The sequence below is a fragment of the Gobio gobio genome (assembly GCF_949357685.1).
Source record: "Gobio gobio genome assembly, chromosome: 15".
In the NCBI taxonomy this organism is placed as follows: Eukaryota; Metazoa; Chordata; class Actinopteri; order Cypriniformes; family Gobionidae; genus Gobio; species Gobio gobio.
The window spans coordinates 39,804,538-39,819,783 of NC_137108.1; the positions used below are offsets into that span (position 1 = coordinate 39,804,538).

General features: G+C 38.0%; 1 protein-coding gene across 1 annotated transcript in view; it reads left to right on the forward strand.

Moving 5' to 3' along the window:
* The window catches only part of nek11 (NIMA-related kinase 11), a 111,060-nt gene that overhangs the window by 78,167 nt on the left and 17,647 nt on the right, over positions 1-15,246 (forward strand). Inside the window, exon 15 of the mRNA XM_079836114.1 lies at positions 3,487-3,583. Coding sequence (XP_079692240.1) covers positions 3,487-3,583 — 97 coding nt within the window. The remainder of the gene's footprint in view (positions 1-3,486; positions 3,584-15,246) is intronic.

Sequence of the window (15,246 nt, forward strand, 5' to 3'; positions counted from 1 at the left end):
CTGGAGTATTTCTGTCCAAGTCTCAGTTACTTTCCTGGTTTATTTTACCTTCTTAGGTTTCAGATGCTTTATCAAAATTGCCATCTTGAACCATATCAATCCCTGAATTTAGTCTTTCATTTCTCTTTGATTATTTTTTCCTTTTCCTAAAAAGTACCAAATACCACACTGAATGTGCAAATGTTTTAACCCATAGTCGACAGATGCTTATTTTATTTATTTCAAGGACTGTCAAATGATTTATCGCGATTAATCCAAAATATGAATACACACACATGCACGTATATATATTTAACAAATATTTGCACGTATATATTAACACTGATCAGGCATAACATTATGAACATTTTGTCCTCAAAGTCGATGTGTTAGAAGCATGAAAAATGGGTAAGAGTAAGGATTTGAGCGAGTTTGACAAGGGCCAAATTGTGATGGCTAGACGACTGGGTCAGAGCATCTCCAGAACTGCAGATCTTGTGTGGTGTTCCCGGTCTGCAGTGGTCAGTATTTATCAAAATTGGTCCAAGGAAGGAACAGTGGTGAACAGGGTCATGGGCGGCCAAGGCTCATTGATGCACGTGGGGAGTGAAGGCTGGCTCGTGTGGTCCGATCAAACAGACGAGCTACTGTAGCTCACTTTTGTAACATGTTTGGTTTGAAAAGTGTGCTTTTCTTTTCTTTCAAAGAAATTCCACTTGTTAAAGGGTTAGTTCACCCAAAAATGAAAATTCTGTCATTAATTACTTACCCTCATGTCGTTCGACACCCGTAAGACCTCCGTTCATCTTCGGAACACAAATGAAGATATTTTAGTTGAAATCTGATGGCTCTGAAAGGCCTCCATTGGCACAATGCATGGTTCACTCTCAAGACCCTTAAAAGGTACTAAAGGCGTCGTTACAAAGTCCATCTCACTACAGTGGTTCTACAATAACTTTATGGAGTGACGAGAATAGTTTTTGTGCGCAAAAAAACCCTAAATAACGACTTATAAAGTGATGACCAATTTCAAAACACGGCCTCATGAAGCTTCGAAGCGTTATGAATCAGTGAGCCGAATCAGCAGTTTGGATCGCCAAATTTCAGCAGTTTGGCGGTTTGACACGCGATCCGAATCATGATTCGACTCACTGATTCATAACGCTTCGAAGCTTCATGAGGCCGTGTTTTGAAATTGTCATCACTATATAAGTCGTTATTTAGGGTTTTTTTGCGCACAAAAACTATTCTCGCCGATTCATAAAGTTATTTTAGAACCACTGTAGTGAGATGGACTTTGTAACGACGTCTTTAGTACCTTTTAAGGGTCTTGAGAGTGAACCGTGCATTGTGCCAATGGAGGCCTTTCAGAGCCATCAGATTTCAACTAAAATATCTTAATTTGTGTTCCGAAGATGAACGGAGGTCTTACGGGTGTCGAACGACATGAGGGTAAGTAATTAATGACAGAATTTTCATTTTTGGGTGAACTAACCCTTTAATGTTATCAAATACAATGGCATTCATATGTTTCGAAGTGTAGCTTAAGTGTACAAATGCTTTTAGGAGCCACTGTGAATGAGTATTTGTATTTATCACCTTGAGTTAGTATTTATTTGTAAGTATGTTGATATGCATTGGGATATCTTAATTTCTCAATAGCCTGTATGTCAAAGCCTATATAAATATGGCCAGATAAATGACTAAATCATCATATCAGGCCATATATATATATAAAAAAACACTATTCAGCAAATCCTCACTTCTGAACTCAGCTTATCTGTAGAGTTAGATAAATGATAGCGGTGTTAGGACAATGCATGATGGGTAATATCAGCCCAGGGTCGATCTTTTAGGCTGAGTAATAGAAGAAAGCTTTTCTAAGCTTATCTCCTTTCTTTCTTTCACCAGCCACCTTGTCAACACAATGAGTTTCAGATTTGCTCAGCCATAAGAAAAAGAATGGAGAGAAAATGTATTTTTGGGCTCAAAGTGGGAAGCAGTAGATTTGATTTCAGGTGGTGCATTCATGTCGAACTTTCTGAAAAAATTGCATTTCAAAAGATGGATTTATGTGTACTTTTAATGACAGGTAAAATACAGTAACAGGAAAGTGGTTACATATAGTAATAATATTTTTATGATTATGCTGCTGAAAGAACAACAGTGACATTTATACACACAAACACACACTTGACGTACACAATCCACAAGGTGCTCTGACATATGACTTGTGTGTCCCCTCATCACCTGCTGACTTCTCAAACACACACGCGCACACGCATACAATCTGGTTTGGCTTGGTGAACCGTAACATGCATGTCACTGTGGCTGACAGCTCAGAAATGCAGCTTTCTTCTCGAGCTCCACTTTCATATCTCTGACTTCATTCAGCGCTTGCCTGCATAAACGTATAGCTAAAACTTTACCAAACCTTTTGCTTCATGTACTTGTGTAAAATGTCTTCCCTTGGTACCCATTGTCCGCTATTATTCTCTAATGGCTATGATGTCACGCAAGTTGTAAACTCTATAATATTCTGCCATGAAAATGGCCTTTTTTTATTAGAGATTTGCTCATAAACATTCACAATAAACCTGAAAAATATGTTCAGATAAACACATTTATTGCTCTGAAGGATGCACTGTATTGACTGTTTTTGATTTTCTCTTTTTTATTATATTAATATTCTACAGCTTTCCTGCATCATAGACAGTTTAGGACTGTAATGTATAATCTCTGTGATAAACTGAATCAATAAGGCAGCTTCCTTTTGATTCAGACCCCTCACTTTTTAGAAATCCGAATCAATTTTTATATGCACTACCAGTCAAAAATTTGGAATCATTCAGATTTTTTAATGGTTTTGAAAGAAGTCTCTTCTGCTCACCAAGGCTGCTTTATTTGATCAAAAATACAGCAAAAGCAGTATTATTGTGAAATATTTTTACAATTTAAAATAACTTTTTTTAATTTGAATATATTTTAAAATGCAATTTATTTCTGTGATTTAAAGCTGAATTTTCAGCATCTTTAGAGTCACATGATTTTTCAGAAATCATTCTAATATGCCGATTTGCTGCTTAAGAAACATTTATTATTGTTAATAACTAAAATTAACAACTAAAAATAACTGGAAGTGGATGAAACCAGAATCCTTGTACATGCTGTGTGCTTTTACATTAAAAATTAAACGGAAACGGAAGATTCCATGAAACGTTAGTTGAGATTGTCTTTTCTTTCCTATTACGACGTATATCGGCTTCTAGAATGAGAAACAATTTTGGCCGAGACTTCATCCTCGGGGATTGATTGGATCATGTGAAGTTGGACGTTGCTAACTAACTGGACGCATTAGTTAAATTATGTGCACGGGAAAATCATTTACAATAAACACTGCAACATTTTCATTAAAAAAAGAATAGTCCAGGAACATAAAAATTCAGTCAAGTGAAGTCAGTCCAAACTTTTGTCTGATAGTGTATATGTATTGTGTGTGTGTTTCAGGAGCTGAAGCAGAGGAAGAGAAGCCTCTGCTGGGTTCTCTGGGAGTGAGTAGCATCAATACCTCTATGGCTGAGGGCAGAATAGAGCGGATGAGACAGTGAGTGTGTCATCCTTGACTTGTTCACAGCCATCACCTGTAAGAGTTTCTCCCATTCCCCAGGCACCTCACAAAGAGTTTTATTCACTAATAATTGCATTTACCTACATGCTCTCCTTGATAAAGTTGTTAGTTATTAAGTTTCTTTGTGTGATAAGCATTTAACTCACCCGCCCTAAACATAGGTACATAGGTTATCTTACATTTTATGCAGTTGATCGGTGATGATTGCAGGTTAACAACTCACTACGAGATGGAGCCTATAAAATGCAGTTAGAATGCACCTAAAATTAATGCCACTGTATGAGTTTTTGTCTCATATTTATATCATATGATACTGTAGTTAAGCAATATCACACACGAGTAACAAGTATCACACGAATGCTGTTTTTGCCCTGAATAGCACGAGTGCAAATGTGATATTGAAATATATCTCATTGACATATCTTATTATGTCAGTGCCATTTTTGTCTCAAGATGCACACCAGTAATGTTTTTTTCTAAAAGGTACGTTTATAAAAGCTACTTAAAGCAGCACTAGGTAACTTTTCAACCTTTATAATATATTTTCAAGACTCTTGTGATGATACATCGACTTACAATAGGTTGAATGACACGTCTGCCATAGCCTGACGGGGTCTGTATCGTTTTTAATCGTACTTTTAAACTTCGGGTTTTGGGTAGTAACCCGAGAAAAAAAAGAACTACAAAATTCGACTGCTTTACGGCATATACGTCACTTCCACCACCACCCCCACTTCCTTAAATTCGGACGTGCGAGCCAAACTATCATTTGTTTGCCGAATGTTGTAGTCATGGCCGAAGTAGCACAGAAAAATAAGAAAGCAAAGGTTTTGTCGGAGGAAAGCAAAAAGAGGAAACGAGAAAGTGATCGGATTAAAGGCATGACGAGGCTCAACATTGGGCCAGCGTTTGCTCGTTGGCGTGAGCTGAAGGAGGACGGGCTACATTCTTGCAAGTAAATACGTAAGACGTACAAAATCATATGTTAGGATACCTAACATGTCTATGATATTGGTTTATTTGTCTTGCCTCAAGCTATAATGCAAATCGATTTTTCAAATTTGCAGTTTCATCTATGGTAGCTTGATATTGTAATATTGACGATATATGGTTATTACCTAAAAAAAATTAAATTAAATTATATTCATATGACATGCTGAAACATATGCCACTGTAACGTTACCCGGGATGAAGACATTTCACACGCGACGCAAGCAGAACACCTGCATGTTAACTCCTGCAGTGTTCAGGGCTATCATGGTTGTCATGTCAATAAATGCACGTGCGATGCATCCCCTGATGTAGAATGACAGTTACGACAGTAGTAGAGGGCAATACTGTTTCCCAACTGTAGGGGGACCCCGAGAGCAAAACCTACCTAGTGCTGCTTTAAATGTCCTAATTGAACTAAGGTTTAATCCAAGCCATGTCTGTGAAACCAGGCCAATATTTTGTAACATTTTAGACACAATATTGTCTTTTTTTGCTCAGATTTGCCAACAAAATATGAGCTAAAGCCACAGCAGAACTGTTGTGGATCTCCGTGCAACACACAGTGGTGTTTCATTACTGACTGAATCTGTGTTTTTGACGATTCGGGTGAACCAACAATTCAATGGCCCATTCATAAAGAGAGCCATTTGAACAAATCGAATGAATGAGTGTCTCAATGGGCCCTATTTTAACGATCTGAACGCATGGTCTAAAGCAGGGGTTTTCAAACTGGGGTCCTGGGACCGCCAGGGGTCCTCCAGAAGGTTCCAAGGGGTCCTCAGAAAATTTCAGAGAATAAAAAGACAAAGCAAATATGGACAAAGTCTACTGAATATTGTTCCATTTCTAAATGTTTCTCTCCTTTCTTGCTGTATACATAAGTGTAGTATTGGAAACAATAAGTTTGGAAACAATATTTTGTATTTATAATGTCACAATTTATCTAACAGTTTAAATGAAAGATAAAAGAATCTCATAAAAGATTCATTGTATTGGGGGGTCCTTGGCATCATAAAGTTTGAAAACCCCTGGTCTAAAGCACATGGCGCAGGTGCACTTAGGGCGTGACCGAATCCACTTTTGCTAGTTCAACAACGGAAAAAAAGTGGTTGGCGAGCCAAGCGCATTGTCCAAAAAGGGTTGAACCCAGTCTCTTAATGAGTCATGGGTGTGTTTTGTGCGTAACATGCAATAAACCAATCAGAATCTCATCTCCTATTCCCTCTAAAAGCCAGTTGCAACGCCATGGCGGATTTGCTTTTTACATGGCGGAATGTGTGAGCAGAAAGACTGAGCGCTTCTCCAGAGAGGAATCCTTTTATTTTTTATATTTAAAAATGTTTGTGTGCTGCTTCCTGTGTGTGTAATAAGAAGAGAGTACGCGCGTTGTGTACCCGTCTATAGGCGCATATTACTAACGTGCCCTTTAAATAAAATAAAAAAATACTGTGTTTTTTTTCTGTGGTTTCAGTTGTCTTAAAATAGCAACGCGCCAACAATGCACCTGAACACACCTCGTTTTCAGACCAGCACGCCCATGGGCAAACAGATGGGCGCGAGTGCATTTGCTATTTAAACAACATGGCGCTGGACGTGAAAATGATAACTGCGTCGGGCTGAAACCAGCAAAAAACACTTGCGTAGCGCCTGCCGTCGCATTGCGCCGGGTGTATGATGGGGGGGCCCAATGACTTACTCATTTAGACATTTACCACCACCTACTGGCAGTATTAGTTTCTTATTTAGAGTATCATTTCATAAAAATAAAAAATAAATCATATTTCCATATTAATAAAAAACCCATTAAAAGGATAGTTTGTCATTTCAAACCTGTATGACTTTCTTATGCATAATATAAAAAGATATTTTGAAGAATGTTGGTAACCAAACAGTTTTGGTTACCATTGATTTCCATTGTATATGAACAACAACAACAACAAAACTGAGAAATTTTTCAAGTTACCTTTTATGTTTCACAGTAGTACGTAGTAGAATAGATGTATCAGAACATCAAAACTGTAGCGTTGGTTCTTGATTGTTTTAGCAATGATCATTTAGCAGTTTAATGGCTTTGTCATTTCCTTTTATTTCAATTTTCTCAAAATTACAAAGGGCAACTTCTGGTGCAAATGTTCTTTTTTGCATATCACTGTTCCATGTGGTTCAATTCAAGCATTATATGAGCATGGTATGAACATTATACAAGCTTTATATGAATTCAAAATAAAATTTAGTGGCCTCTGGACAACATTTCCTAACGTGAACAAATGTCTGAAAGCACATAAATGCATATTTATTGGTCTTCCTGTACGCTGTTGTACATATCAATATCTCGCTTGCTGTGTTAGTAACCCAATAATCTTGGTAACTCCTCCTTGTGGTATATTTAGCTACATTTTTATATGAGCTTCTGCTTAATTTACTGTCTTTCAGGTTATTGTATACAGATGCTTCTCCATTTTTCATCTGGACTTCATCTCTGTCATTTTATTCAGCTTCTTTTCTTATGTTGTTTGTACACATCTTTCTCTCCACAGAGCTTATTTTAGTCTTTATTATCTCCACAAGAGCAGAAAATTATTTCCCACAAAAGTTTGGGAACAGTATGTTGTTGTTTTTTTATTTGAAAGAAATGAAAACATTCAGATATTTCTATTTCAAATAAAATATTTTTCTTTTAAACTGTACATCAAAGACAATGATCGTGACTCAAAATCTTAAAGGTGCTGTATGCAAGATTTTCACTTTACTAAAGCACAAAAATACCATAATATGCTTGCAGATATGTAGGAAACATGCTCGTGTCGGCATGTCTGTTTTTGTTTTGTTCTATGCAATACCGCACGCTGCTGGTTTACCCAATAGTATTTCAACACCACAGGTTGCCAGTTGGCAGAAAACACAGCGTATTGCTGCCATGGAAACCAGCAAACAAACTGGTCAGAGATTGCAGATTCTAGTTAACCTAAAAAGCCTCAGCATCCATCAAAAAATCTCTATGAACAAGAGCATATTAAAACGCGGATAAATCAACTTATCAACTTACAGTGTGGCTTTCATTGTCAATTGCGCTCGCTTCTGTTGCGTGTCCTGGGGAAACAACACTCTTAAATATTTTGAATTTGGACTACAGTCAATCCGACATACCTTTTAAGCAACTGTTTTTAACATTGATAATATTACAAAAGTTTCTTGAGCACCAAATCAGAATGATCTCTAAAGGATCATGTGACACTGAAGTAATGATGCTGAAAATTCAGCTTTGCCATTATAGGAAAAAATTACATTTTAAAATATATTAAAATAGAAATCAGTTATTTTTAATTAGAATAATGTTTCACATAGGGCTGCCGATTCATCGTGTTAATTAGATTAATTAGTTACGGTAAAAAATTATGTGTTAAAATTGCCCCGCCCCAGACTAACGTAGGTCATCTTACATTTCATATAGTTGATTGATGAAAAATATGATGCAGGGAAAAAACTCATTGAGTAATGAAGCCTATAGAATGCAGTTAGAATGTCCCTAAAACTCAAGATATGAGGCAAAAATGCCCTTGTTTGAGTTTTAGTCTCAGGGTGTTTTTACACTGGGCACGTTTGTTGTGGTTTGGTCTGCGTCAGAGCGCGATTGTTCCCGCTGGTGCTATGTGCAAATAGGCAACACTGCAGGCTCACTCTAGCTCATGTCCAAGGTAAATCATCAACACTATCATCCCTTGCATGTGTTTTATTGAACTAAATACATCATCATCTAATAAAACACATGCGCGGGTTACTTTTCTTGCGCACCCGATTCCGTTGCTTTCACATTCACGTGAATCGCGGCACAGTTTGAGCGCAAGTTGGGCAACTGAACTCAGACCACCTCCTTCAGGCAGTCTCGGGTTCGGTACCCCTGAGCTCAGCTCACCCGGATCCGCATGACAGCTTTCACATTACCAATTTCTCATGTGAACCATGCCCCGTTTAGAATTAAAGTGCCAGTGTGAAAGTGTGAAAACAGCCTCACATTTACATCATGATGTATGCAATAAGCAATATCACACGAGTAACGAGTGCAATATCACACGAGTAACGAGTGCAATATCACACGAGTTCTGTTTTTCTGTCTAGAATTGCACAAGTGCAAATGTGATACTGATCTCATACAAAAGTTTAATAAAATAAATAAGTTAATATTTTGTTGTTTTAGACACAATATTGTTTGTTTTGCTCAGTTTTGCCAGCGAAAATATAAAGACAAAGCAACTGTTTGTCTCTGACTCCGACTCTCAAATAAATGCAACCATGGTGATCAAAAGAGACCCCAAACTTCTTTTATAAAGATGGAATTACACTATACAGTGAAAACTAAAAATATGGTGAAAACAAATTATATAGAAAATATTTAGCTTCTATTCAGTAGACACTGAACACAAAATAAGATATTTTAAAGAATGTTGGTAACCAGACAGTTGACGGTTGCCATTGACTTCCATAGTATTTTTTCCTACTATGGAAGTCAATGGCTACCGTCAACTGTTTGATAACCAACATTCTTTGCAAAAAATATCTTCTTTTATGTTCAACAGCAGAAAGAAACTTATACAGATTTGGAATCCCTTAAATCCCTTAAACTTTAACTTTATTATCTTTTTTTTTTCCACATTTGTATGGTTCCGAACCCCAGTTTGAAAACCTCTGCCCTAACGTACCATACTTTACCATGCCTTTCTATTCCATACCATACTACTCTATACATTCCATACTATGCAGTACTGTTCTATACCACACCATACTCCAGTATTAGCTTGGTCGAGTCCTCTTCCGTTCAGCATGACTGCAGAACCTTTCCTGACGGCAGGCCGAGCCTGTGGCTCCCCTGCTGAGTGTAGGCTGAAGATATTAATAACAGAAGCACTCTTCCTGTGAGGGCAGGAATTAGAGGCTGTCAGCTCCCTCTCTGCAAGTCTCATAAGAGCGTAAAGATGAGGAGGAGGGAGAAGTAGAACACAGGTAGCAATTTACAGCAGCTGCATTTTCCCTACACAGCCTCTCGTCAGCTGTGCGGTGATGCTACAGTCTTATTCTTCCAGATGCAGCTCCACTCATCTCTCGTTTCTCTCATTCGGAGTGAATAAATTCTCAGGTATATGCAGGTGTTTCTGATGCTAGTATCTTACTTTGTAAGTTGGTTTCAGTCACTTTTCAAGTGAAGGAACTTTCAGAAAAATAATAATGTGCACGATTCTTCAAACAGGGAAACTTTTCGATGCTCTAGGATTTTTTTTTAAAGGGATAGTTCACCCAAAAATGAAAATTCTGTCATTAATTACTCACCCTCATGTCGTTCCAAACCAGTAAGACCTTCGTTCATCTTCAGCACAAATTAATGTATTTTTGATGAAATCCGAGAGCTCTCTGACCCCTCCATAGACTGCTATTTAATTTCCACTTTCAAGGCCCAGAAAGGTAGTAAAGACACCAGTAAAATAGTCCATGGGACTACAGTGGTTTCCATTGTAAACAGTGCAGTGCTTTCGAGTTCTATGGCCGCCGTTGCTGTTCACGTGAGCACCATGACGCATGCGTGTGACTATGACGCAAGGAGATGCACTCAGTGTTCCCACGGGTCCTTGAAATCCTAGAAAAGGCCCTGGAAAGTTTTAGAGAGTAAACATGCATAGATAAAGGTCCTTGAAAGTGCTTGAATTTATTTTGTGAAAGAAGTTTTCTGGAAGAAAATTCCATATTATACCCTCTGGTCCACTAACACCTGCATACTAGCTTGCTTGATTTATGTTAGTTACACAAATTTATGGGTTACGTTAAAAGTGAGGTACTTTGTGTTAAACGTTGCCATGATGTTCACACGCGCACAAAACTACTACGATGGTACCTCAACGTTTCACAGACAGCAAAAATAGGCTTAATTGCTGTAACGTGATGCCTAGAAAATGCAAGTTTCAAGATATTTGAATGTGTCCCCACATTAAGTCCGTTAATTTGAGGGTATTGAACCTGGAAAATCTTTGAATTTGAAGTTAACCAAGGTGTGGGAACCCTGTGCACTGTATTTACAACGTAAACTGCGTAGGAGACTGACACTGACTTTATTCAACAATTTTGTTCTAGCCTAAGTTATTTTTGTTTGTATTTGCACACAAAAAGTATTCTCGTCACTTCATAAAATTAAGGTTGAACCACTGGAGTCACATGGACTATTTTAACTATGGACTATTTTATGTCTTTACTACCTTTCTGAGCCTTGAAATTGTTAATTAAATAGCTGTGTATGGAGGGGTCAGAGAACCCTCGGATTTAATCAAAAATATCTTAATTGTTATGAAGATGAACGATGGTCTTACGGGTTTGGAACGACATGAGAGTAAGTAATTAACCCTTTAAAGCATTTAATTTTGAAGCATAGATTGTAATAGTGTTAAAGGTGGGGTAGGTAAGAATGATCTAAAACACTTTTGTCCAAATTTGTTTAAACTTTCTTTATATGTCAATACATAATTAAAATTTAAGTACTCTGAAAAAGAGTGTATAAAAATCGAGTGACTCTAGACTTTTTAATCTGCAATAAACACCCCTCATTATTATCGTTTGGGCCGAATCAAGTGATTGGCTTGGGCGACTATCACTCTCTCTCGCTACCATGGCTACCACCGCTTTTGCTCAGGATCTGCCCACATGCGCGTGCCCCAGTGTTGCCAAGTCGGGCTACTTCAACACTGTTGCCGCGGGCTGTTTTTCATGTCCGCGGGTTGAAGCGACCCCAATTATGTGATATTTTGCCCCGGGATTTGCGAATTTTAGCAGGCAGCCCTACCAAAAAGACACATATTTTACCCCCCAAACGCGAAGAGACAGAAACAGAACGCCCGGAGAAACACGATGGGGCTTGTTTTGGGCTAGTTTTGAGTCGCAATTGGGCGGATTTTGTTGTGAAAACCTGGCAACCCTGGCGCACCCGTTTGAGTTCAAGAGGCTGTATTTCTGCTGGACAGGTAATCTTTCATTTTGATTATACATTTTTTTGGTTTATGTTTTCATGAAGCATGTCTCACTAGCACACGTAGCTGCCTAATATAGCTAACATAACATTACTTAGCATAAAGTTACAATGTTATACACTTAGCGAACCATTAGTAGAGATGATAAATACTCAATATGCTTAGCTCAAGTTGATCGCTGTCGTGTTGAATTTCGCAAAATGTACCTTTAGATAACAAAATGCATGTGTAAAAGCTAGTACACCGCATCCAGGAACTTTTTTAGAACTAAGTTAGCTTTAGCTACTACCCTCTGTCTAAACTCTTTTACCATGTTCACCGGGAACTTTACCTGCACGTTTATTTCGGCCCTTGGTTTGTTTTTATATACTCTACCAATGATGTTGATGTTTTTATCTTGTATCTGTGTGTGTCGTAGACACTGTGTTGTGTGTGTATTTTAAACTTTACCAGTATCGTTATTCTAGCTTGATAGTGAGTACTAAAAGACATCTTATTTGTTTATATTCACAATGATAAAGTTAGATTTTTATTACATGTGATTCTGACATGATGTCACTACATGCACTTCTTCTCCGCTCGTCTCAGGTAAATAATGCGTCTTTCAGCTGACCTGATCGTGGTCGGCGTACCGCGTTCATGTGTTTTGGGGGCGTGGCTTTGGAAAGAGCCCAGAAGGGAGAAGGTGGAGTGAATGGAAATAATGAGCTGTCTTTAAAACAGTCGTGAGAGGTCTACAGACACCAAATTTTTATACTTTCTTTTTCTGAGTACTTTAATTATGTATTGATATATAAATATATAAAGAAAGTTTAAACAAATTTGGAAAAAAAGTTTTTTAACCAAATCCTACCTACCCTACCTTTAAAGCTTGTTTTATTCTGTTTCTTTACTTATTTTAAAGAACAGTCAACAAGACTAATAAACAAAATAATGCTGAAAGGTAAATTTGCCAGAATTTAATTTTGGGCAAACTTTTTTAAATGTTTAAAACATGTTAAAATTAGGGATCTTACTTGGAACTTTTTATGAGAAATATATTTTGTATGTTTTAACTTGTGCACAGTTTGTAATTTTTTATGACAAAGAATTTTTGACCCCGATACTGCTGCCATTACTATCACACTAAAGTATGTCAGAGATAAATGGAGGTTTTACAAACATAATTTTATGTGGTTATAATGGAAAAGAAAGAGAAGTGACAAGAGAGTGCATGACTGCAGGGTAGAGAAGCGACAGTTTGGTGATCAGAAAGATTTTTCCATTATAAACTGAGAGGAGATTTATTAGGTGTCATTACCAACTGTCTGTAAATTCGAACTTGTCCATATCCATTTATTTTTGCAAAATGATAGTTATTTGACTGCTCGCTAACTTGCTGTGCAGATGAAACATTTGTAGCTTGATAGATTTCATTTTTCAAGAGTTTGTGTTGTCAAAAGTATTTTAGTATTATTTTGTTTTGTAGTATATATAAATATTTTGAATAAGTTTAATTATTATATTTTCATTTTATTATTTTATTTTGTTGTGATTTTTGTTTTTTATTTCTATTAAGCTTTTATTTCAGTTTTAGTAATTTCAGTACTTTAGTAGTAGTTAGTTGCCAAGCAATATTTTTTATTTTCTTTACAGTTTGTTTTTAATCTTATATTTATATTACATTTAATCTTTAATTCCATTAAAGAAAACACTTTTAAATAGTAATTAGTTTTCCCCAACTGAAGAATCACCTATTTTTCTTCCTCTGTTAATGGACACATGATACTGGGTCACATGTATCACCAGATGTCATCAGAGTTGGTAGAATAACTAAAGCTGGGACCGAGATGGATCTTGCGCATGTTGCCCAGTTGGGTCCCACCTAGTGGCAAGTGCCATCCTATATGAAATCCTTCTGGGCAATTAACATGGGGCCATTATGGAACCCACGGACAATACTATATGGGGCCCATTTTTCAGCCCATTTCATACCCATATGGGCTAGGGTTGGGCCAATAGATGATACCATCGTCCATCGCCGATGACCTTCGAAACTTCGAACAAATAGAAACTTCTTTACTTAAGAATGACTTCAGTGCCGTTCTTTGTTCTTTTCTCAAAGAAAAGCTTAACTCCAAGTCTTCCAGAGTCGCGGCCAAAGCCGATTCAAAAGACCGCTGTTTGTCAGCTTCTTTGTTTACGAGTAGCACGCAGAACCTCCGCAACTCTGCCGTGACGTGCCGTCATTATGTTAAGCCCGCCCACCGACTCTACACACGCTGTGATTGGCCTGACCAGAGTTTGTTTTTTCCAGCTCTCAGGTCTACCGAGAGTTGCTAGACTACACTCGCGGCAAAATACATTTTCTGCCGCTAGGGTGCGTCTAGATTTCTAGGCTACACAATTTAAGCTCTAAAGATTTTACTGTGCAAAAAACGGCAGATGAGTTATGGGCTACTGGATGTTTTACACAAATTATATTCAAGCGGCGGATTCGCATCCGGACCCCGGCATGTTTCCATCCGGACCACGAGACAGAATGGTAGCACCATTTCCCAATGATTCACTGTTTTTGGTAGACATCACCCAACCCTAATATGGGCACCACATACAAATGTTGGCTGGGTATTGGCTTTCACAGCATGTGATGATTAATTTCATTTCTGTACATTTTCTTGACCTTGAAAGCAATGGATGCTTTAAATGTTATTATGGGCTCTTGTACTGTATGTCCTTCTCTTACTGATGCATGTCTTTATCAACTCATTGGCCTGAATAAAAACCATTTCCTCTAACCTAAGCTCCCATTTGAAGCCCAGCATGCTCTTCCTCTGAGAAGGTTGAATCATCTTGAGTCTGCCTTTCTGACAGATATAAATCTTTCGTTGTGTTCTTTAGATTTCAGTGCATTATACAGTATGTGCATTTGGGGAATAACTTGAGGACAGCACACACAAAAGCATCTTCTCCAGTTGATGTTGTTTGATGTGATCATTTGATGACGAGAACACGAATAATCATCCTTCACCTTGCTCATCTCTGCGTGACACATGAGTTCTCTGAAACTTGTTAACGTACGGTATTGCAACTTTCGTTGATCATTATGTAGGACTTCTGTTCTTTTGTTGACTGCAGCTCATTAAGCCTCTCTGAAAAAGCTGATCAAAGCTGCAGCAGGCAGCATACATTCACAGAGATATATAGGTTCTCTTTCATCAGAGTAAGTGCAGAGAACCTGTGCCGCTGAAAAAACATCTCAGTTAACGTCGTAACAGCCCAGAGCTATATATGCATGTATGACATTATGCTTTTGTTGTTGAGGAGGTTCCCAGGGTTTGGGAGGCTCTATGGAAGGATAGAGAGTGGTGATTGCGAAAGAAAGAGGCTGTAGTTTGCCAGGAAGTGGATGGGCGGGCGGAGGGCTGCGTTTATAATGCTGGGAGTGGGGGCTGATTGCAGCTCAGCCTTGATTACCACCACTAATCAGCTGGAAATGGACTATGAGTGGGCATGTATGTGTATGCGAGTTTGCAGCAAGTTTGTCGACTTAGAAAGGAACGCCTCTCTTATATGAAAGCACTGTCTGAAATTGGCTTATGAGACAACAGCGTTGAAGAGGGCTGGTCGTTGTGATCTCAAAGGTCTCTCAAATGTAATTGT